Source organism: Bombina bombina, chromosome 2, assembly GCF_027579735.1.
Source record: "Bombina bombina isolate aBomBom1 chromosome 2, aBomBom1.pri, whole genome shotgun sequence".
Taxonomy (NCBI): domain Eukaryota; kingdom Metazoa; phylum Chordata; class Amphibia; order Anura; family Bombinatoridae; genus Bombina; species Bombina bombina.
In genome coordinates this window covers 815425569-815450745 of record NC_069500.1, presented here as the reverse complement: position 1 = coordinate 815450745, position 25177 = coordinate 815425569, and the positions used below count along the sequence as shown (strand labels likewise).

The 25177-nt window shown below is 39.4% G+C and overlaps 1 protein-coding gene across 2 annotated transcripts in view; it reads right to left on the bottom strand.

Moving 5' to 3' along the window:
- Positions 1-25177, bottom strand: part of ACSBG2 (acyl-CoA synthetase bubblegum family member 2) — an 81479-nt gene that overhangs the window by 30615 nt on the left and 25687 nt on the right. For both annotated transcript variants that reach the window (XM_053703059.1, XM_053703058.1), the window contains exons 2-8: positions 19029-19158; positions 18612-18730; positions 10252-10499; positions 8598-8686; positions 5023-5143; positions 3577-3657; positions 3171-3320 (exon numbers count right to left, since the gene is read on the bottom strand). In XM_053703059.1, the coding sequence (XP_053559034.1) occupies positions 3171-3320; positions 3577-3657; positions 5023-5143; positions 8598-8686; positions 10252-10499; positions 18612-18730; positions 19029-19135 (915 nt within the window). In that variant the 5' untranslated portion in view covers positions 19136-19158. The remainder of the gene's footprint in view (positions 1-3170; positions 3321-3576; positions 3658-5022; positions 5144-8597; positions 8687-10251; positions 10500-18611; positions 18731-19028; positions 19159-25177) is intronic.

Genomic DNA, 25177 nt, shown 5'->3' with positions numbered 1-25177 from the left:
GGAGGAGCTATATGCAGCTCTGCTGGGTGAATCCTCTTGCATTTCCTGTTGGGGAGGAGTTATATCCCAGAAGTAATGATGACCCGTGGACTGATCACACATAACAGAAGAAATTACTTTGCTAACCTTTCTGTTTGGTTCTTTTATCCTTGCCTCCCGTGATGTCAGAGATAATTTCCTTCAAGCCAGGTCCAAACAGGAATAGCCAGAAATTTAGACTTGGATGATGCGTCCGCAGACCAAGGTTTCAACCATAAGGCCCTGCAGGCTAGGATAGAAAAACCTGAGCTCTTAGCGGCCAATTTAGTAATCTGCAGAGAAGCATTAGTAATAAAAGAATTAGCTAATTTAAGAGCTTTAATCTAATCCTGGAATTCTTCCAAAGAAGTCTCAGTCTTAAGGGACTCCGCAAGAGCATCAAACTAATAAGCTGCCGCACTAGTGACCGTAACAATGCATGCAGCCGGTTGCAATAGCAAACCCTGGTGAACATAGATCTTTTTAAGTAGACCTTCCAACTTCTTATCCATAGGATCTTTAAAAGCACAACTATCCTCAATAGGAATAGTAGTTCGTTTAGCCAGGGTGGAAATAGCCCCCTCCACCTTAGGAACCGTCAGCCAAGATTCTTTGACAGCGTCAGCTATAGGAAACATCGTCCTGAAAATGGGAGGAGAAAAAGGAATACCTGGTCTCTCCCACTCCTTAGAAATAATCTCCGTAGTTCGCTTGGGAACTGGAAAAACATCTGAGTAAGAAGGAACTTCTAAGTATCTGTCTAACTTACTCAATTTCTCAGGAACAACACCTACCATGGAATCACAGTCGTCCATAGTCACTAAGACCTCCTTGAGTAACAAGCGGAGGTGTTCTAGTTTAAACCTGAAAGAAACCACTTCTGAATCAGTCAAAGGTGAAGAACTTTCTGAGTCAGAAATTTCTCCTTCCGATAGGACCTCCATACCCCCCAACTCAGAGCCCTGGGAGGGTACGTCCGAAACTGCCACCATAGGATCAGAAACTTCATTGACTACGTAGTTGTCCTTCCTTTTACATTTACCTTGAAGTATATGAAAGGCAGATAACACATCAGAAAGTGTAGAAGACATAACTGCAGCAATGTCCTTAAACGTAACTGCAGCAGAAACGTGAGAAGTACAGGGCACTGCTTGAGCGGGCGTTAAGGGCTGACGCTTGGGGAGAAAGCTGTGGCATACTCTGCATCTCATCGTTAGACTCCTGAGAATCATTCGCCTTAGACAATTTTTTTTTCTATAGCTTAAAGCCATAATGCATGAGGGACAAAAACAGGAGGTTCCACATTGGCATTCAAACACATGGCACAAGTAACATTCTGGACATCTTCTAAATCCATGATGCAGAAAATAAAACATATAAACTGGCCTTTTAAATTATACTGGCCCTTTAAATTTTTGACCCCACCACTCTCTTACTGTATTGAAAAACCAAGAGTGTGCAAAAACGAAAATTCTACTAGAAACTGGCCATTTGAAGAATCCTGAAAAACAGGATACTGTGCCTTTAAATAGTAAACCCACTACTTTACTAAGCTGGTTAACAATGCTTCCCTTTTAAATATTTTTGACCACAAGAAAAAAAACATAACACCTCTTCGCCTCAACAGCTCTGCTGAGGCGCCTGCCACCCGGTCTGCAGACCTCTCTTTCCAGCAAGATACAAGTCTGGTTCCAGAACGCTAGCAACCACTTGCTTACACAACCATGCAGTTCTAGCGTAATGCCCGACGTCCGGATATCTTAGATGTCGGACCTTTACTCTATCGCTGAGTCCGGATTTCCTCTATAACTTAGGGAACATCTGCCAGATACGTAATTGCAGCAGAGACCATCACATACACTGCGCGGTATCTCAAGAGATTGAAGCGTGCAAAAATTAGCCCCGCCCTTCGTGTTGGTTAAGTGTGAATAAAATAACCGAAGCCCCAAGCTAGCCCAGTGACTGTACAAACCGCGAAAATTAGCCCTGCCCTTCGTGGGCAGTAAAAACTTACAAAGCTTGTCAGTTAAGTGTAAATAACCTAAGCCCCAAGCTAGTCCAACGCCTTACAAATGATGTCTTGCAGTGGATCCCTCCATACATAAGGAGCCTATGTTCCCAAAAAAATATAAAAAAAATTATATATATAAACCATTAAGTGCAAAGTCCTCCGAGTCCATTGAATATGCCCCAGAATAATAAAGACTGCACTTACCTCGATGCTGTCCGACAGCAGGACAGCTCCAACAGGTTTAAGAGGTCCTTTCCCTTCTATGGCCCTGTGGAAAAAGATATGGCCTGAGTTAGTTCTTGCTTAGGCCATAATAAGAAGGGCAGCATCACAGTATGGGAGACGCAGTGAGAATTATGTCCCACCAGTTCCCATTGCTTTAAAGCCACCAATAGCTCTACTGTAGAGACTGACATGGACTACGGCTACACCCTAAAATAAAGCAGCACACTCTGGCACTACTTTAAAAATAAACTCTTGATTGAAGAATCTAACACCTCACTTTACCTCTTCCTATCACCAACGTAAGTAAAGAGAATGACTGGGGTGGGAGGGAAGGAAGGAGCTATATAACAGCTCTGCTGTGGTGCTCTTTGCCTCCTCCTGCTGACCAGGAGGCATAATCCCACAAGGATGAAATCTGTGGATTTATCATGTCTTTAAAAAGAAAGATAGATAATCCCTTTATTATCCATTACCCAGTTTTGCATAACCAACACTGTTATATTAATATACTTTTTACCACGATTACCTTTTATCTAAGCCTCTTTTGACAGCCTTGCATTTTTGCCAATCATTGCTGACTCATAAATAGCTCCACGGAACTGAGCACAATGTTATCTATATGGTACACATGAGCTAGCAATGTCTAGCTGTTAAAAAATGTCAAATGTATTCAGACGAGAGGCAGCCTACCTAGATTTAGCTTTCAACAAATAACACCAAGAGAACAAAGCAAATTTGATGATACAAGTGAATTGGAAAGTTGTTTAAAATTGCATGCCGTATCGGAATCATGAAAGTTTAATTTTGACTAGACTGTCTCTTTAAAGCTAGATCTAGGACTCAACATTGGATCTCTCAAATAGATGTGTTACACAAGCTTTTTTAAGAAATGTATATCAGAACGTGGTTAACTTACATTATCATGACTCAACATGACTCCTTTGGGTTGACCTGTTGTCCCAGATGTGTAGATCAGTGTGCAGCACTGGTTGGGCTTTTGAGATGAGATTATCTGGTCCAGTTCAGAATCTGAAACCTCTTTTCCCAATTGCATAAACTCAGCCCACTACAGAGATACAGAGAAAGCACTTAGATTCTGTTGCTTGGAGTCTCAGGGGGAAAAGAATAAATAAATAATGGTAAAAAGTATATTTAGTAATCACACATGTTAAAGGATCATAATATTAGCAGCAAGGAAAGCAAAAACCAAGGACGTTCATTGGTTGCTCAGGAAAAAATAAAGAAGTTATAAATTGTGCCAAGCAGATAAATAACTTGCAATTTTCGGCTTTGGTTGGGTAGAGCAAGGTCAAATGATTTACCGTGTACAGGTTTGGCTTCTTTTCCTTCAACTCATCCTTGTACTGGATAATTGCCTTGAGGTGAGGCAGCTGGTCTTGCACCTGGAATAAAGAATTCAAACTGTTTAGCAAGAAATCAGTACGGACAAATATGTTTTCCCTCAAGCAAGGGATATTAAACTAATAATTTTCATGCATTTGAAGGGTTTATTTAAAACGGGGTAAAAATAATTTATGCATGAATAAGGTTTATACAAAAGCACTTTATATTTATATATGATATTTAATGTAAGCAACAACTTACAAAAGAACCTCTGCATATAAAAATAACTTTAAATTGCCCTTTAAGAACACTGGCCACAAATTCCATAGGTATGACACAGGTAAATGTGGTAATGCAAAAGTAATAATAGAAATGCAAATATATTATGTAACTGTATAGAACAATCTTCCTTATTATTCCTTATAATTAGGGGACACACCCAGACATCCTAAGTCTCCCGGAAGGTCCGGGAGTCTCCCGCATTTAAATAGCGGCTCCGACACCCGCAAAGGACATAAAATATCCCGGAAACAGTAGACAGGGGGGCACACATTTGCAGAATGACAAAAAGAAAATGTAATTCCTGTGTTTAACTTGAGTTTAATTTTAAAGTATTTATTCTGCAGTGTTTGTCTCACAATAGCACCCCCATCCTGTCCACACCTCCCCTGTGCTTTTTCGTGCTTTTCTCCCCTTGAACACCCCTCCCTCCAAGCACAATGAGCTCTCCCTGTCAATCAGCAGTGCATTCTGGGGCGTAAATATCTTGCAGGCAGCCAGTGTCTGAGTAGTCAAACAGCTTTGCTATGTAGTCTGACACTGCCTTCACGAGTTGGTCCCTCTAAGTGTTTGTGGGTAGTTAGAGTAGAACTGTCCTCTCAATTTGTACATTGGCAGTATTTTTTTTCATCCCTCTTTATTTGGGGGGGGGGGGGGGGGGGGCTCCCGGAAATGAGTTTTTGCAGGTTAGGATGTCTGCACACTTTAATGGAAAAATGACTAACTACGCTTGTAAGACGTAGCTTGGGATCTGAAGCTATAATAAAATCATATATGAAAATGTATTTCAACATAACTTCCTTCATACATAATGAAAATACCATTTACACCGTCTATTTATAAATCCATATTAGTCAATGGCCAGGAGTTTAAAAACACTGAGTAGTCTATTTGCAGTATAATTGCCTCATTGTCCTATAAGCTCTCAGCCTATAGAATTCTCAATTTCTGCATAATACCGGTTATTTATTTTGCGCCACATAACTTCACCCTAATTCTCTTCCTGCTGAGCACTGAAACCTGGACTGTAGCCAGCACCTTACACATCTATTACAGAGCAGCGCACATGTGCTGCCTGTCAGCTTTGATACAGATTTTGAAAGTTATGATATTTATACAAATCTCCAGAACGATCTGGTACCAACCTGAAGAATTTTCTGCAATTGTTTATGGTTTTCCACCACAAGAATGTTGGCTTCGCAGTTGTCTGCCACATAATGACATGCCTCAGCTGAGTTTGTTGTGTATATGCCCACAGCAAAACCTCTGTAACAAATAAAACAAGGCCATAGATTTATTGATACATTTTGATTAAGGTGATTTATGTGCATTATGAAAAGACCAGGGCTATCCATATTTTTAGTGCAGTAAAAATTGTGGAACATACTACTGGGCCAAATAAATTAAAAATTAATATATGGGTATATTCTACACAACACATCCAGTCCTAAAGACAAATGCAGCACTTCACTCGCCAGATTCTCAGTGAAACTGATTTAAAAATAAATATTAGATTATTTTTAAAATTGTTAATAGTATTGCCAGTGCTTGCTTAATAAATAACAAGTGATACAACATACTTTATAGACTATTGGATTTACTTTTTAAAAAAAAAAAAAAAAAAAAGGGACTGGAAACTGAATTATACTTTCATTATTTTGTCCCCTTTTCCTGTAATTTAACTCAGAAAATGTTTGTTTTTCTAGATTCCACTAGGTCTCTATAATGTAGTAGGCCCTGCCATGCTTGAAATTAAAGGGTCAGTCTAGTCAAAATTAAAATAAACTTTCATTATTCATATTGGACTTGTAATTTTAATCAACTTTGTAATTTACTTTTATCATCATGTGCTTTGTTCTCTTGGAATTCTTAGTTGAAACTAAACCTAGGTAGACTCTAAGCACTTGAAGGCCACCTCTTATCACATGCTTTTTTAATTGCTTTTCACAACAGGAGACTAATAGTTCATGTGAGCCATAGATAACATTGTGTTCACGCCCAGGGAGTTATTTAAGAGTTAGCACAACACCGTACTAAATGCAACTCAATAGATAAAACAATAAAATGTCATGTGATCAGGGGGCTGTCAGAAGATGCTTAGACACAAGGTAATCAGAGGTAAAAAGTATATTAATATAACTGTGTTGGTTGTGCAAAACGGAAGAATGGGTAATAATGGGATTATCTATCTTTTAAAACAATACAAATTCTATTGTAGACTGTCCCTTTAAGCTTTCCAGTTATCGTTCTATCCCTGCTGAGACCAATTAGGGACAGATATAAATCAGGCAATAAAATTAGACTTTGAGGAAACCGTAGCTATCCTTAAGAGACATAAAACCCCACTTTTTTATTTTTATGATTCAGATAGAACATAGAATTTTAACAACTTTACTTCTATTAAATTTTCTTCATTTTCTTGTTATCCTTTGTTGACATGCAGAAAGGTAAGTTTAGCAGTGTGCATGTGTCTACAGCACTATATGACATCAGCTTTGCAACAACGTTATTCAAGCCCACTTGATGGCAGCACTATATCCTTACATATTATTATAAGGCTAATCTTTGCATTGAATACATCATTAAGTCTAGCACATATTCCCACCTTAACATCCATTTTACCCTGGAATTTGCGAGTTTTCAAATCTTGAGGATTCAACGTGCACAAGCCTAATGTTGCTACATACTTGGCCTCAGCAGATGGATCAGATAAAATGCCAAACACCACAAGTTTTGTCAGCAATGACAGTGGCTAGCAGGGTCTACTATAGTAACAAGCCTGGACTGGCTCCTCCAAGTAAGGTACGTGGTGGGAAGGGAGAGTTCGGTTATTGAAAAACTGCAAAGGTGGTGTTAACTTGTTTGGAAAATGTTTATATGTGGTTGGTTATACTAAAGCAAAACAGAAATGTCTGCCAATTACAAGGTGCTTAGTCCCATGGATTTATCTTCAGCTTCTAATAAATGTAGTTATCTTATTAGATCCCTTTTTTATGCCAGTTACTGAACTTCATGGCTTTTTATCTTATCTCTGCCTAATCCCCAATCTCTTGGCTGCTCATAGCATTCCTCTCCTATCATACGGTTGAAATAGTTTTGCCCTACAGATAAAGCATTTGGCCCTGAACAAAGACACCAGTGTGTGTGAACTTTACAGAATGCAAACTATGAGATAGTCAAAGGAATCCGCTATATGCAACCGTCTGACAGTAAATACCACTGTGTGTGATCATTCAGTGGGGAAGCACAAACATGGGCTTTCTTTATGCCACAAGAAAGGATGTCAAGCACCTACCAATACCTTTGAAACCCTACGGCTGCAGGTTCTCACAAGAGAACCTTCACGCCGGATTTAACAAGCAGCGGTCATCAGACCGCTGCTTTTTAAAGCCTTTTGCCAACTCTACAGTGGCGAAATTCAATCTCTGCGGTCTAGTCCGACCGAGGAGAATGACAGCTCCTGCCCGCAGGCAGGGGCGGGATTGCACGCGAGCGCAAAATAGCGCTCAGGTGCAATGGTAAATTCCTCTGGGTAAATTCTCCCCGCCAGAGGAGAGCTGAGGACAGTGGCGCGTACTTGCGCCCCTCTCCGCCTGAGCTTTGATAAATCGACCCCCAAGGATGACGACTGTCCTGTGGTTCTGCCCCCCCAGTGACTGACAGGAGCAAAGAAAACACTGCAGATTTATCACTATCTGGACTACAAGGCTCTTATTATGCAGATCATTGATTGTGCAATGCTGCCCCCTGCTATCACGCAACCAATCCCACAAGAGCAGGGCTTGTCCAACACTCAAATCAGTCCAGGGCAATTTTAATCCACTACCCCAGAAGCTCAGAAGCAATGGTATTAAGAGTGCTTCTTCTTAAACTGCCGTTGCAAGCTCGCATGAACAAGCACACACAGCAAGGCCCATTCAGAGCTACATACATTTCCCCACACTCAAGACTTAAAAACGTAAAACAAAGCAATTAGCTCCCCTTTCCATTCAAATTGTTTAGTAGCACCTCCCTTATTGAAAGCAATCAGACTACCAAAAACCTGGAACAAAATGTTTATGGCTATTGTTTTAGATCTACGTAATTTAGCTAGTAGGTTACAGGTTAAAACCTTAGGTTAAAGTATCAACAGATTCCATATGCTCTAGAGAAACCATTTTTAAAACATTATAAACTTATAAAATTGTGCAACAGACACAACTTCAAGAGACGTAGCTAATTTGTGAATTTTAATAAAAAAATTTAAATCTGCATCCATTGTCAAGGGTTGTCTTACACAAGTATGTTTTAAATAGCTTATGTAAGGGGGAAGCACATCAACAAATACAAACAGACAGGGACAAGGACATTAGACCTTTAAAATGTATGAATGATGAAAGTAGGTGTTAGAATGTGATGAGCAAAGGTCCATTTTCTGGTTCAATCAATGACTGGAGTATTTGACCTAGAGATTATTAAAAAACAGTCATGCTAAATACCAGACATAACAGAACACTGTAGCGTTTTAAAGCCAGACATTTCCTTTTTGTATAAAATGTCAGTATATTCCAGCAACAGTCCACTAGATTATCATATATAGCCTTAAATTAAAAATGATCAGCTTGTGATCAGGTACGATCAATTTGACACATAACTGGTCTTTTGGTTTAACACAGAATTTTTTAGAAAATCTCAAATTGAAAATGTGTATATATGTGCTGTAGCAGAAGGATATCCTTACCCAGCGAGAATAGCTGCCACATCAGAAATAAACCACTCAGCAGAGTTAAATCCAAGGATGCCCACACCATGAAACCGCTCAAGACCAAGCTGTGAAAGAGAATGAAACAGGAGTTAGAGTAAGGGGCATATGGAGCGACAGAATGAGGGAGTAGACGTATGGTAGGAAAGAGATTATATACACAGCAACAGTATTCAGGCCATTTGCTTCTGTAATGCTTTCCCCCCCTTTTTAATGGATCCCAAGCTGAACACTCTGCAGGCCTGCATGAGGGTCACAATCTCAGAGGTTGTGGATGTCAATCATCCTGAACCTAGTCTGTACAATGACAAATTAAATGATGGGGGGGGGGGGGGGGAATTTCCTAACCTGTAGAGCATCTGCATTTTTTGTACAGGGACTTAATGTTACCCTATACTCTTAAAGCAGCTCATGTCTGATTTGTGTTAAAGGTGATCTATATTAGTGTGGGATCATAATCAATAGGACACATTCATACTCCTATGTACCATAAAAAGAGTTTAATAGTGTACTGTGCGTTTTCTCTCCTTTAATGTGTTCCCAATAATCTTACTGCTGGAGCGTATTAAATGGAGTGCAAGAGACAGATACTAAAATATTAGTTTCCTATCGTTCTCTCTAATGGCCACATTCTCAAAAACTCACCAGATAATTTTACTGAGCATTACATTAAAAGTGAACTCCCCTTAATGAGATACATCTCGAGGCAAGAGCTGCCTTAAAAGCAGTCCCTCAGCAGCCGTGCAATAGTAATGAGGCATCATAGAATCTCTGGGGGCCCTATGTATTGGTTTTATGGTGTATAGAGAGAAGGATTCGGTCTAAATTTAGAGACTCAGCCCATTTGATCGGGCTGTTTCAATTAGTAGAAATAGCTATTTCATATACAAAATACAATAAAGGATCAATTACCCATACATTTTAAATTCTAAAACATATTAAGGGTAAACCTGTTTACAGTGCACTGTCCCTTTAATCACTATTACAACCGATTCATGAATAGCGCCCCTGAACAATACTGGATGTCCATGAGTGTAAACTTTAGAATACCTATTTCTGTAATCAGAATCAAACTAATATAAGAAGTGAGGCCTTCATTATTTCCATTTGTTTTCTGAGTTTGTAAAATAACTGTTACGTCACTGTGCCATTGTATAGCTATTAGCATATGGGGGGGGGGGGGGGGGAGCTCTCTGAATTTCCATGTATTTTTGCTCCTAAGTTAAAGGGACATGAACACCCAAAATATGTTCTCTATCTGTATCATGAAAGAGAAACAATTATAAAAAAAGTTTCCAAGTTACTTCTATTATAAAATTTGCTTTGTTCTAATGTTATCCTTTGTTGAAGCAATATCTAGATAGGCAGTGTGCACATGTCTATATGAAATATAGTATTCTTGCTAAATGTATAACATTGTTGCAAAACAACTGCAGTACACGTGCATGCTCCTGAATTTACCATCCAGCTGTTAAACATATTACAAGAAAATTTAATAATAGAAGTAAACTGGAAAGTTGTTTAAAAATTGTATGTTCTATACGAATCCTGAAAGAAAATGTTGGGGTTTTATGTCCCTTTAAAGAACGTAATTATGTTTACAGTAAGATAATTACAAAGATTAGTTATGTACCTTTATGAAGCCCTTGGCTGCTGTTCGGCACTGTTCATAGTATTGCTTGTACGTAAATTTTACCCAGTGGTCGCCTTGCTTGGATGCCAATGCTACACAATCACCATATTTATTAACTGTATCCAGGAATAGCTGGTGAATGGTAACAGGAGGCAGACTAGCCATACCAGATTCTTCCGTCCTTAATTGTACAGCCCTGTCCCTTTGGGTTGTCCACAGCTTCATGTCAGAGGCGGATGCCGTAATTTCTACAACGAGAAGAAACAGCGTGACAAAAAGCTAACACTTGCTCTTCCTTGTCCAAAGTCTGTATATTTTGTAAACTTTTTTTTTTTTAAATTGTATAACTATGTCAACATAATATTGAAGTACTATTAAATACAGAATTGCCTAATCAATGCATTAACAAAAAAATATGCAATAGCACTTAATGCGACACTTAAACCTAAATATGTTCTCATGATTCAGATAGAGAATGCAATTAAGCATTTTTCTAATTTACTCCTATTATCACATTTTCTTTGTTCTCTTGCCATCTTTATTTAAAAAGCAGGAATGTGAAGCTTTTGGTTGAGAACTTGAGTTATGCTTGCTTATTGGTTTGCTAAATGTAGCCACCAATAAGCAAGGGCTATCCAGGGTGCTGAACCTAAAATGAACCAGCTTATAAGCTTTACATTCTTGCTTTTTAAATAAAGATAGCAAGAGAATGAAGAATAGGAGTAAAATTAGAAAGTTGCTTAAAATTGCATGCTATACCTGAATCATGAAAGAAAAAATGGTGTTCAGTATCCCTTTAAATAAGTAATTTTTTCTGACAGATTTAAAAATGTATTTCAATTTGCTGCTCCTCCCATATAACCCATATCATGTGACATCTATCAGCCAATCACAGCCATATGTATACAATAAACTCATGCTCAGTAGTAGCTGGTGCCTCAGTGTGCATATAAACTGTGCACGATTTAATAATGTAAGTCTATTGGAAAGGGTTTTAAAACTGCACGCTCTCAATCATGAAAGTATAATTTTGACTTTAGTGTTCCTTTAAGAAAAAGCCTTTTTTTTTGCCTTTATAAAGGAATAAACTATAGTTTCTTATCTGCAAAGCATTGAATAAGTTATTATTCAGGTGCTATTTCAATAACGGAGATGCAAAATATTTTAACATTAAAAAAAATATATAAATAAAAAAAAACAAAATCCACCTTATTTTATCATGAAAAAATTCCTGATGGACGCCAGCTTCCATTACACAAATGATGTAATCACATCACTCAGTATAAGTCCTGCAAACACAGCTTTATTCATTATAATATGCACCTGCAGACAAGAGATAAGCACCAACCCAATGTTTTACATCAGAAATCCAACACCCTTCAGCTCTGGCTGATTTTACCCAACAGTCTGCAATAATCCTGATAAAAAGGGTTGAGTTAAAATAAACAAAGCTATTGCCATAGATCAGTGAACTCCTTTAAATCAAGACAAAACTTCTCTGCTGTTCAAATATGCACCTTACTGACAAGCTAAAACTTAAAAAAAAATCCCTACAAGTCGTTAGAGATATGGAAGGGATGAATTCCTATTAATGCATTGCATATAGCCACACAATTGCAATATAGAGAAATATACAGAACAAATCCCTGCAATGGAATGACCCCGTTAACTAATTCCTGTTAACATGGCCCACATGGGTAATAGAACATTGACACTAGAATATACCACCAAACCATTTTTTTTGCATAAAAAGACACACAAGGCTATCAATGGCTGTATAACAAAGGGCACTTAGTTTTCTCCCTAAAGAACATACACCCTATTAAGTGAGCATTTAACAGCTTTGGCTACACAGCCTTTTATTGGCTTTATAGCTTAGACCTCAAAAAAAAAAAAAACTACAACTAGCTATACCCACTATAGTGAGCAGGGGGACATCTAGGATATATTTCAAGAATGTCTCCACAGTTTACCATACACAATTCTGGCCCTGAAGTAGTTAATCACGCAGGTCATCTCTCTAATTCATACCCTGGTAACATGTTATTGTAAGAGGAGTAGCAGTCCCACACCTGGTGCTAGGTGACCATTTCAGTTTACTGAATTAGATTTCTAGCTGTTTATTTGTTCTTCCTAATGTTAAGACAGGTGTTTAGCCAGAGGAGCTGTCAACTGCCAAATTCACACTGCACAGCCCACAATATAATTTTCCTATTTACATTTTTGGCTGAGCATACATCCCGTTTTACCCAAGTGTTCAATCTGTCACCATAATACTAAAAGCTGTACATAGGCTAGGGTTTCAAAACTCTATTCTGCTGTTCCATTTAGCGTTTTAGTCACTGAAGAAATATTCCTGTTCTACACATACCCTTTACATAACGGTAAAACATAAAATTACGCTTACCTGATAATTTCATTTCCATCGTTACGAGTAGAATTCACAGCTTCATTCATTATTTGTGGGAAATGCAGAACCTGGCCACCAGAAGGCGGCAAAGACACCCCAGCCAAAGGCTTAAATACCTCCCCCAGGCATTTTGCCGAGGGAACAGGGAACAGTAGGAGAAATATCAGGGAATAAATGGTGCCACAAGAAAAGAAAAAAAATAATTCATGTCCGCCCAACGGAGAACCGGGTGGGAGCTGTGGACTCTCCTCATAATGATGGAAATTAAATTATCAGGTAAGAATAATTTAGGTTTTCCATCTAATATGAGGAGAGTCCACGGCTTCATTCATAACTTGTAGGAAATACCCAAGCTCTAGAGGACACTGAATGAAAAACTGAAAAAGGAGGCAGACCCTATTCTGAGAGCACGACAGCCTGCAAAACCTCTCCCAAAAGCTGCTTCAGCCGAAGCAAAAACGTCAAATTTGTAAAACTTTGTAAAAGTATGTAAGGAGGACCAGGTAGCTGCCTTAAGCCGAACGAATCATGCTCCTCAGGCAAAAAGATAGGGAAGTGGAAGAAGCCTTCTGCCCCTTGCTGCTTCACAGAATATATAACAAACAAAGCCGAGGTTTGTCTGAAATCCTTAGTAGCCTGAAGATAGAGAGTTTCAAGGGTCGAACCACACCAAAGTTATGAAGTGAAGGCTTAGGACACAAGGAAGGAACCACAATTTCCTGATTAATGTTGCAATCAGACACAACCTTAGGGAGAAATCCCACTCCAGTGCAAAGGACAGCCTTATCTGCATGGAAAACCAGGTAAGGCGGCTCACATTGCAAGGACGCTAATTCGGACACTCTGCCAGTAGAAAAAGGACCTTCCAAGACAGAGTCTTAATGTCAATAGAATGCATAGGTTTGAACGGAGGCCCCTGCAAAACCTTCAGAACCAAATTCAAACTCCAAGGAGGAGCAGAATGTCTAAACACAGGCCTGATCCTGAACAAAAGACTGAATATCAAGGTGCTCAGCGAGTTTCTTGTGTAACAGCACAGATAGAGCCGAAATCTGTCCCCCTTAAGGAACTGGCGGCAAGTCCCTTTTCCAGACGGTCCTGAAAGGAAGGAAAGAATTCTTGATACCCTGACCTTATGCCAGGAATAGCCACACCAGAGTAAGTAGGTCCTCCACACCTAATGATAGATGCGACGGGTGACCGGCTTTCTGGTTCGAATGAGTATCAGTCACACTCCGAAAAACCTCTTCTGGCTAAGACTAAAAAGTTCAATCTCCATACAGTCAGCCTCAGAGAATCTAGATTCTGATGCACATAGGGACCCTGTACCAGAAGATACCTGCAACAGGGCAACCTCCATGCAAGGAAGGATGACATACCCACTAGATCCGCAAACCACGTCCTCTGCGGCCACAATGGAGCAATCAGAATAGTTGACGCTTGCTCCTTTTGATGCGTGCCACTACACGAGGTAGAAATGGTAACAGTGGAAATATGTACACTAGGTCGAATCCCCAAGGCACTGCCAAGGCATCTATCAGTTCCACATGGGGATCCGTGAACCGCAACCCGTATCTGGGTAGCTTGCAGTTGAGTCTGGAAGCCATTAGATCTCCGGAGTCCCCCAACTGTAGCAAATCTCCGCAAACACTTCGGGGTGAAGAGACCATTTCCTCCGGATGAAAGGATTGTCTGCTGAGAAAGTCTGCTTCCCAGTTGTCCACACCCGGGATGTGGATAGCTGATAGCGTGCATTCGCGGGCCTCCGCCCACTCCAGGATCCAAGATACTTCCCCTCATGGCTAGGGAGCTTCTCGTTCCCCCCCTGGTGGTTGATGTAAGCCACTGAGGTAATGTTGTCCAACTGGAATCTAATGAACTTGGACGAACCCAGGAGGGGCCAAGCCTCCAGAGTGTTGAAGATCGCCCGAAGTTCCAGGATATTGATCGGGAGAAGAGACTCCTGTCCGTAGTCACGATCTCCCAAGATGGTCTGAGGAAGGATGTACGTGATGTCGTCATGGAGGGGCTAGAAGAGGACTAGCTGTTCTGGACGGAGCCACCAAGAGAGAGACTCCCTCGACCAGTTGTCCAGAGAGATCAGTTGGGACAGGCCCGAATGATCACCGTTCCACTGCCTCAGCATGAACAGCTGAAAGAGTCCGGAGATGGAATCTGTTGAACGGAATGACATCTATAGTGGATACCATGAGCCCAATCACCTCCATGCACCGGGCCAATGATGGCCTTGAGGAAGATTGAAGGGCAAGACAGCTGGAGACAATCTTGCAACGTTTCTTGTCTATTAGGAATATCTTAATGGCAATGGAGTCTATTATCGTGTCCAGGAATTCCACTCTGGTACTGGGAACCAGAGAACTCTTTCCCGAGTTTACCTTCCATCCATGAGATTGCAGAAGAAGAAGCGCTCTCGAATGGTCCTCTGCTAACTGGTAGGACAGAGCCTGAACCAGAATGTCGTCCAGATAAGAAGCCGCTGCTATCCCTCTGGATCTCGCTACCGCGAGCAGAGCTTGCATAACCTTCGTGAAGATTCTTGGAGCAGTAGCTAGCCCGAAGAGAAGAGTTACAAACTGGAAGGACTGATCCAGAAAGGCGAACCTTAACCTGAAGCGATCCTTGTGGATTGGCACATGAAGGTAAGCGTCCAAGTCTATCGTAGTCATAAATTGACCCCCTTGAACTAGGGGCAGTATAGACCTTATCGTCTCCATTTTGAACAATGGAAAAGCAATCAGTTTTTCTGGATTTGATGAGAGATTTGACAAGAGGAATCTGCCCCTGGGAGGATGAGTCTTGAAACCTATCCTGTAATCCCGGGCGACAACTTCCAGAACCAAAGGATCCTGTACATCTCTCAACCAAGCCTCTGCGGAAAAAAAAAAAGAAAGAAAGAAAAAGCGCGAAAGAAAAAGAAAGAGCGCGAAAGAAAAAGCGCGAAAGAAAAAGCGCGAAAGAAAGAAAAAGAGAGAGAAAGAAAAAGAGAGAGAAAGAAAAAGAAAGAAAAAAAAAGAAAAAAAAAAAAAAAGAGAAAGAGAAAAAGAAAAAAGAGAAAGAAAAAGAAAGACTGCACCCTATGAGATACAGAGGCGGATTGGGGGCCGCCCCTTCATGCCGATTTTGTCTCGGCAGGCTTCTTGATCTGCTTGGTCTTATTTCAAGACAGAGGGTTTCCAAGATCCCTTGGACTGCTCAGGCTTCGCAGCAGGTTGCTGTCGCCTGAACGAAAGGGATGAAAATTAGGATTCCTAGGTTTATTCTTCTTATCCTGCAGCAGAAAGGCACTCTTGCCTCCCGTGACCGTGGATATGATTGAGTCCAGGCCTGGACCGAAAAGAATCTTTCCCTGAAATGGAAGGGAAAGCCATCTAGATTTGGATGTCATGTCAGCAGACCATGACTTCAACCACAGGGCCCTCCGGGCCAGAACAGAAAAGCCTGATGTCTTGGCATTCAAGCGAATAATCTGCATATTAGCATAAAAAAAAAAAAAATGAATTAGCTACCCTCAGGGCCTTAATTCTTTCATAAATTTAATAGAGGGCAGTCTCCACCTCGATCATTTCTGACAGTCGCACCAATGGGTAGCGGCTCCCGCCACTGCAGCAACCGCGGCTGCAGGTTGAAAAAATGAACCCTGTGTGCTCAAATGTTTTTCTTAACAGGGTCTAATTTTTTATCCATGGGTTACTTAAATTACTAACTTTCCTCAAGTGGGATAGTGGTGCGCTTAGCTAGCGTGGAGATAGCTCAATCCAGCTTAGGGACAGATCCCCACAATTCTAGCTGAGAATCTGGAACCAGGAACAATTTTTTCAAACGAAGGAGAGAAAGACTATCCAAGTCTCTCCCATTCATTCTTAATATTCGCCACCTTAATGGGAACAAGGAAAGCCTGGGGCACTACCCTGTCCTCAAACTTTATCCAGCTTAGGAATAAGAAGGTTCATCCGGTAACTTCTGTTGTGGAACCTCTAGAGTTGCTAACACCTCTTAAAGAACGAGGCACAGACAGAGCTCCGAAGTATCGGAATCCTCAGCATCAGTGGATAATCTATTCTCAGATACATCCAACAGAGTAGATGACCCCTGGGAAGGAAAGCAATGTTTAACCTTTCGCTTACGCTTGGCCGGGAGAGGTAAAGTACTAATGACAGCAGATACCGCCGTTTGCAACTGCTCAGCAAAATCGGGCGGCAACGTGGCCCCTCCCACAGGAGGATTAGAAGTGCACTGGGGAGCTGCATGTGTAATCTGAGATGAATGTAGGGAACGCACCTCACGGGACAGAAACCCCTCAGAGGTGGACGGGTCAGTGGTACTAAACATTTTATTCCTTTTAGATATCACTATTTTATCGAGGCCTGTGGAACATAGTTGAGCAGGCGGGTATACCGAAACCTCCTCACGATAAACACAGGCATTAGATTTAAGTAAAAAGGGAGTACCCTCTAACATAGAGTCCTCCATAGCTTGCGCTTTCATAAGGACTACAGAAAAAGATTAAATGGCACCTTTATACTTCCAATGGCCAGGGCACTCACCACCTCCTATGACCCAGGCCCACAGAGAAACTCGTTATCGTCTCCTGCAACCGACTGTCAGGAATAGGAAGAGAAAGAGGCCACACCTGGTCACATGGAGTACCGTGCAGGACCACCCCCTGCAGCCAGGAAAACAGCAGTCAATTAAACAGGCTGCGCAGTAATCCAGGAAGGAAAAAAACCTGACTTTTCCACATTGCCAGAGCAACATCTGAAACATGTTGCAGCAAAAAAAAAAAACAATCATGTATACATCCCCCCTGTTCAATAATCACCTTCCGGAGATATTAACCCTTGATTCTATACAGATAAAGGAGCCACACTGTGACCCTGTCTTCTTGTGTTATTACAGATATAAAAAATGAAACAATCTTACCAGAATCAACGCCGTGGAACAGGAACACGGCCTCAAGTTTGACAGTGTGTAGCATCGCTCCTGACATGGACTTTAGTGAAGAAAGCAGGCAGTGAAACTAGTCAACACTGATTGCTTAAGGAGCTGTTAATACGAGTCTGGATGGTTTCACAGAAAGACTCTCCCTGCATCTCCAGACCCCAACATTCGTCAATGCTCTCACTGAGAGGCTGACAAGACTACTTAAAACTCCAGTCCCATTCCGAAGAGTACTACCCTCCATAAGAGACATCTCCAAAATCTTCCGACACTTCTCTGCCATCCTCCTGTGACGAAAGGCAAAGAATGACTGGGGGATGAGGGGAGTGGGGGGAGGTATTTAAAGAGAAGGTCCATTTTGAAGAATTAGTGCCCAGTTTTTAATAAACCTATTAAAAACAAAGGCACTTTAATTCATCAAAATTGACATTTCACTTTTTTCTTCAAAAACTTACCTTTTAATCCTGGCAGCCGCTCCAGCACTTCCTCCGCACGTCACAAGCCGTCTTCATGGGTCCAAAATGACGAATCCGGCTTCCTCCAATCACAGCATTGCATCAGGCCAAGATTCCCTCGGGGGGGAAAGCTGTGATTAGAGAAAGCCGGATTCGTCATTTCTGACGTCTGCAGATGCTTCCGACGGTCGGGGGAATCGCTGGAGCGGCATTCAGGATTAAAAGGTAAGTTTTTGAAGAAGACAGTCAAATGTCAATTTTGATAAATAAAAGTGCCCTTGTTTTTAATAGGTTTATTAAAAACCGGGCACTAATTCATCAAAATGGACCTTCACTTAAAGCCTTTGGCTAGGGTGTCTTTGCCTCCTCCTGGTGGCCAGGCTCTGCATTTCCCACAAGCAATGAATGAATGAAGCCGTCGACTCTCCTCGTATTAGATGGAAAACAATATATTAAGTTCATATACTGTATAGACCCAAAGATGGAGGGGGATCTTTATCCCCTATGAAATAGTAAACTACTTTGCTATTACATACCATTAGATTGGGGTTTCTCTTCTTTAGGCTCCGCAGTATCTGATAGGGGCTGGGCACTTGAGGGCTCCGATATTTCATTGCTGACATCCAGAGGTTTTTGGAATCTTTCCCCTCCAAAACTTAAAAAAAAATATTAAATATATATTAAATATATATTAAATATATATTAAATATATATTAAATATATATTAAATATATATTAAATATATATTAAATATATATTAATATATATTAAATATATATTAATATATATTAAATATAATATATATATATATATATATATATATATTGGTATAAAAATGTGTACCTTTAAATAACAAAATTATATGCAGGATATTTATTTAGCATGCAAATCCATAAGGTGGTAGCTTTTACCTACTATACATACACATGTACATTAAGGAAGGCTGAACATACCTCTGCGATGAATTCACTGTTATATCATTCAGACACAGGTCTTCTGATATTTTTGGGGACTCAAAAAAATCTTCTGTAGCTAGGGTAGTTGCAACCATGGTAGACATGTCGGAATCACACTGTAGTGTCACTGTAAATAAATACATGTGTTTAGATAGGGTCAGAAGGATAGGTTAAAGAAACAGTGAAATGTATAACTAGGTTCCCCCTTAATGGGTTTCCGATTATGCCAACAACTGGGTAGAAAATGCTCCTTTTGGTTTATTTTTGTATCACAGCCCATTAAAATGGACTGAACTTGCAGGGAAATAAGATCTTGTATCCCTTGTCTTATCTGTCCGTATACCAAAGCCCAATATTTAAAGAAAACAATTTAAAATTGACATTGCCGATCTCTCCTCTTCCACCCCCCCCCATTAAACACTGAAATCAGTTCTATATAGAACGATGTTCTTAAAGCAAAGATTAGCTAGAGAATAAATACGTCGATTTAAAAAAACAAACAAAAACAAAAAACAACACACACATAAGTTTAAGCAAGTGATAAAACTACATTTTTTTTAGTATCCACAAAGCAATGTGTGCAGCCACATCTAGGTTTCCTTTTATTCTTCTCTGCCAAACCAATTAGCGACAGTAAATAAGTGGTCTGTGCAAGTAACGGCCGTGTAGATTGTAGCAGGCAGTGCATTCCATTTCTAAAAGGAGTTTTAAAGCCCACAATTTTCAGAACTAAGTTACAGGTAAAAGGGGCAATATAAAGAAAAAGAGCCCACTAAGGGGCAAATTAGACATGAGGGGGGTTGCTTTCCAGTCTCACACTTTAAACATGTAATAAGAGTAAAACATACACACACAAAAAAGTTTCATATCTATAGTACATTAGAATGTTCAGTGTCGTTTGCCAAAATTGAATTGGCTTCAATATTTTACATTGTTATCCCACTGTTCAATATCATCAGGAGCTGCATGTTAGATGTATACGTGCGTTTACAGACACCAGCTGGCTCCTGTTTAAGCTGTCTTGTCATATGTAGGGAAGGGGGGAGTGTCTGCTCTTCTTGTTTTCCCAGCCCATTTCACTGGGTGTCCCAGCCTAAAATCATCAACAGTGCTAAATTGTGAGTGAAGTAAGCTTTTAAAAAGGTTTTATACTGGATTTTTAGATCAGTATCTGTGTATATTCTTCTTTACAGTAGTGCCTATTACATGCAGTTATATGAAAATGTGTGTAAACTGTCCCTTTAATATACTTTTAACCTCTATATCTATAAGGCCCATATGAACTAGCAGTCTCCTGTTGTGAAAAGCAAATCAAAAAGCATGTGATAAGAGGCTGTCTGTAGTGGCTTAGAAACTGGCAGAATTTTAGAGGTTTAAATGTTATAAAGTATATTAATATAACCGTGCTGGTTGTGCAAGCTGTGGAATGGGTAGTAAAGGCGTTAAACAATTCTGGTGTTGACTGTCCCTTTAACCTTAACTGGTATCAACTGCAAACACCTCTGTATTTTTGTTTTGCCGAGTTAAACTACAGGCACAAATCCTGAAATGCTGAATTCCAAAAACTTTAATATATTTCCAAATTATCAAAATAGTACTTTTTTTTCCCCCTGCCTATAAGTCACAATCTTCTCTGCCTGTGTCGTGTGTGTATTTTTTTGTTCTAAAAGGCAATATAAGCTGTATTATCACGTTAGTAGGATTGCCACCTCAGCCTGGACATCACATGAATCGTGCTTAAGAACAGCACAATACACGTCTCCAAGAAATCATAGCCGATGCGACAACCCTACATGTTAGTAGTACCTAAATGACATAAGATATTGTTGTTTACACTTGGTCCCATCTCTTCTCCAAAGTGTCCCATTTTACAGATAAAAATATTCCAAAATCAAAACCTTTTCCGGTCCCAAGCAGTTTGGATAAAGTTTTTTTTAACCTGTACATGTAAAGGCTTACTACTTATATCACATGAGCAGGATGCCCAGTCATGTGCTTCCCCAAGAGGGATAGGACAGGATGCGCCTATTAAGTACATAAAGTAGCATGTCCAAATGTGACATTTGTCGGGCAGGAGGTGAACAGAAGGATACAGGAAGTTGTAGTTCACCATCCACCATCCACCATAAAAAGGCAATTTATAGGGGGGGGGGGGGGGGAATTGCAAGGTTTAAAAACAGGATTCTCCCCATAAGAGATGGACTTTATGAATTCTGCATAAAGATAATGCTACAATTGTAGTGTTCTAAAAAAAAATATGGTGTGCAGGATAAGAAAATAAAGGCCGAGTTAATAGGGAGGGGCAGATATTAAACAGGTTTTCACACTTCTGCAAAACATGTTCGGTTGTTATCTTTGAAAACCCTTTATAAATCAGGGAAGTTATTTACCAGTAACAGGGAAACTAATATCTATAAAACAGACATAAGTCTTATTAATTATAAGATATTCCTGTACACTTGCAACAAACTTACCAACCAATTATAGAAATATTGTGAATACATTAACATGTTTGCTGCAATTGTTTTTCATTCACCAATGTCCCTCCATGAGTCAGTATAACCTACTGTTACTTTAAAGGGCCATTATAGTAAAAAAATAAACACACATTCTCTAACTGATTAGAACTAAATTATCAATCCTAGAATACTCCTGCAAAGAGGTAAACGCACAATAGAAATATCACTTGAGGCTCTCATATCAATGGTTGTCCCGAGCAGAAAATGCTGCTTATCCAATCAGCAGTGCTAGTTCCCCATCTGAGTTGTACAACTAGCGCTGCCAACTGGATCAGCAGCAGTTTCCGCTCGGGACCAGCAGTGCTGAGCCTAGAGTGGTGTTTCTACTTTGTGTTTAAACCCTTTTGCAGTAGTGAAAAAACACAGTCTAGGATTGATAGACCATGTATAGTTATGAATAACTGATAAGAGCATGTTTTTCTTGTTTTTTTATTTTACTATAATAATGACCCTTTAAAGGGACACTGAACCCAATGGGAACCTTTCATGTTGTTTCATGAACCTAGAGAAAGAGGCGGGGTGTAGTTTGCTCTCGCTATTGGAACGGTTGCTTGGATTGGGGGGTGGAGAGCCGGGATCCAGTTGATTTATTGGGGTCAGCAACGATGGTATAATAAATGGTATAATAAAAAAGTGCAGTCCAGAGTTCTAAACAAAAAAAAAGGCTTAGATACCCTCTTTTTCAAATAAAGATAGCAAGAGAACGAAGAAAAATTAATAGGAGTAAATTAGAAAGTTGCTTAAATATGCATGCTCTATCTGAATCACAAAAGAAAAAAATTGGGTTCAGTGTCCCTTTAAAGGGACACTAAACCCACATTTTTTTCTTTCATGGTTTAGTGAGAGAATGCAATTTTACACAACTTTCTAATTTACTTCTATTATCTAATTTGCTTAATTCTCTTGATATTCTTTGCTTAGTAGCATATCTAGATATGCTCAAACGCTGCTGATTGGTAGAAGCACATAGATGCCTTGTGTGATTGGCTAACCCATATGCATTGCGATTTCTTCAAAGATTATCTAAAGAATTAAGCAAATTAAATAGAAATAATTTGGAAAGTTATTTAAAATTGTATTCTCTACCTGAATCATGAGACATTTTTTGGGTTTAGTGTCCATTTAAGGAAAACTTGCTTTGGTTTGCCGAATCTCATCTTATAACCCCTGCCTAGGCCAATAGGAACATATATGCTGCACTGTGAGCTTCCAATTCTGAGAAATGGAATACCCACAATTTTCAGAATTAAATCACAAGAAAGGGGGGGGGGGGGGAAGAGAGATAATGAAATTTAGCGTTTTCTGCATGTAAACATTTATACTATAATATATATCAAAGAGGTTAATTTCTCTTTAATAACTTGATTCACGTCTGTTTTAAATGTTGAAAACATTTTAGTAAATTTTAGCAAGAGACAAAGACAAAGCTCGGAGAATGGTAACATTCCCTTAACTAAGTCTCTTTGGAGTAATTTAATGGCAACTAAACCCTCCAGGAAGCAATTAACTTGGAGGAACAACAAAAAAGCCGGTATGAAACAACTACAAGCACATCCGCAAGCAAACATGTATATGCTCAGTACATAGCTAGAAACTGAGAATCACATTGGCCCCCACAGTTTGTGTCCTTTAAATCTTAATTTATATAAAGATCCAGTTTCGTCCGGCGACCAGTTGTCCCTAATTTCACAGATAATGTGGCCTGTATCCAGCTATCACTAAGCTCAAATGCAGGGCAGGGCAAGACTAATGAGAATACAGTAACCAGTATTATGTGGCAGGGAGCAGATGTTTAGCAGGCAGCAATTAACCCTGTCATTGCCGAGATCCAGCATCAGATAGTGTGGGAGCTCTCACAAATCAGACAATTCATATAGACCTCATATGTATAGTACCAGTATCACCAGTACTGCAAGAAAACTAAATAAATTGTATTTTTTTTATTGATAAAATATTTTTTTTTTAAAAACCCCACCATAACCGGTTCATATAACGCCAAAATGACTTACATTCGTTTTTTTGGTTTTTTAAATAAAGACAACTTGAAGGTGCAATTTACTTGCAGGTTATAATAAAATATAACTAATATAATCAATTAAAGCATATTGGTTAGAATAGAACTGTTGATGTTCCAAGGCTTATGTATAAGTCAGGGGCGGAGAACCTTTTTTGGAGAGACTGTGCTAAAATTACAATTCAAATAAAAAAAATAAAAAAAAACACCACATGCCTCAATGTGACACAAAAAAACAATATTTTTTTCTCATGTATATCTATACTATAACAGTTAAAAAGGTACATTAAACACTAAAATGCTACATAGAATGATGCACTCCTAGAAAAAGTTTAGTCTGAGAAGAACATGTAGATGTATTTTTAAAGATGAATTAGTTTTAATAGTGACAAAAGTAAGTTTCAGTGTCTATAAAACAATGGGAGCTGCCATGTTGTAACTTAGGTTTCCTTCTCTGCTGTGGCCAATCAGAGACAGTTATAAATAGGTCACTAGAGTGTGCAGCCAATGGCTGTGTGGAATATAACAGTGTTCTGCTCTTCCATTTCTAACAGGAACTGAAAAACTCACAATTGCAGAATGGAATTAAAGGAAATGGGGACAAAATAAATAAAAAAAGTTTAGTGTGTGCACATACATACATCACACACAATTTATCATTTTACATTACCATCTCAAAGTGTTTAATGTCCTTTTAAAGCTTAATTGCTGGTATAGGACATGCATTGAAAATAAATATTTGAAGCACTTTAGTTACAGAAAATGCAATTGAGCAGTGTGTTGGTAGCCCATAGGTAGATGGCCAGCAAATCTGTTATGAGGGCCACCAATAAAGATCAGCCATTCCTTGAATTTAGTACACTTCAGCTGTAGTGAATCAAATACTTCCCCTGATTTCTAAAGGGACAGAGTACTGCAAAATTGCTTTTAATGGGTTTCCAGTTACATGTTATAATCAGCAACAGAGCGTAACATGTATGAGAAAATACTCATTTGGGTTTATTTTTGTATATTAAATAGCTGGTTTCATATGTGAAACCACAATCCATTAAAATGGGCTGAGTTTGCATGAAGACCTTATCTTATTACTTTATTTACTCACAAATTATTGGGCTTTTGTATACAAACACAAATAAGATACTTACATTAGAGAGAGAACAATTGTTTAATATTTCATTACTGAACCCCCCCCCCCCACAAACTGGGGGGGGGGGGGGGTTACTGCTGTCTCTGTATACATAGGTTTTTCTATAGCCAAAACAACCGTAATCACCATGACATTTTTTGTATAAGATGTTTAGTTATGCATAATGAAAAACATCTTTGCAATATACGTTCATTATCTATTTTGCCCCCTCTTCATGTAATGTACAATTTTCTAGTTCCCAGAACTTTAACTGCAACCCAGCAGGCTCATTAAGGTCAACACTGCTACATAGGTACCTATAATTGGCTTCAAGTGATAAAAACTGCTGAACAATTCACTTTATACTAACATTATAGTGGGGCTATCCTTGTTGTCCGAGTACTAAACTTGTGAGTCAGTGGCTTAACACCAATCTGCTATTCATGCTGTTTCTTATAATTGTATGTATATTCCCTGGTAATCCAGA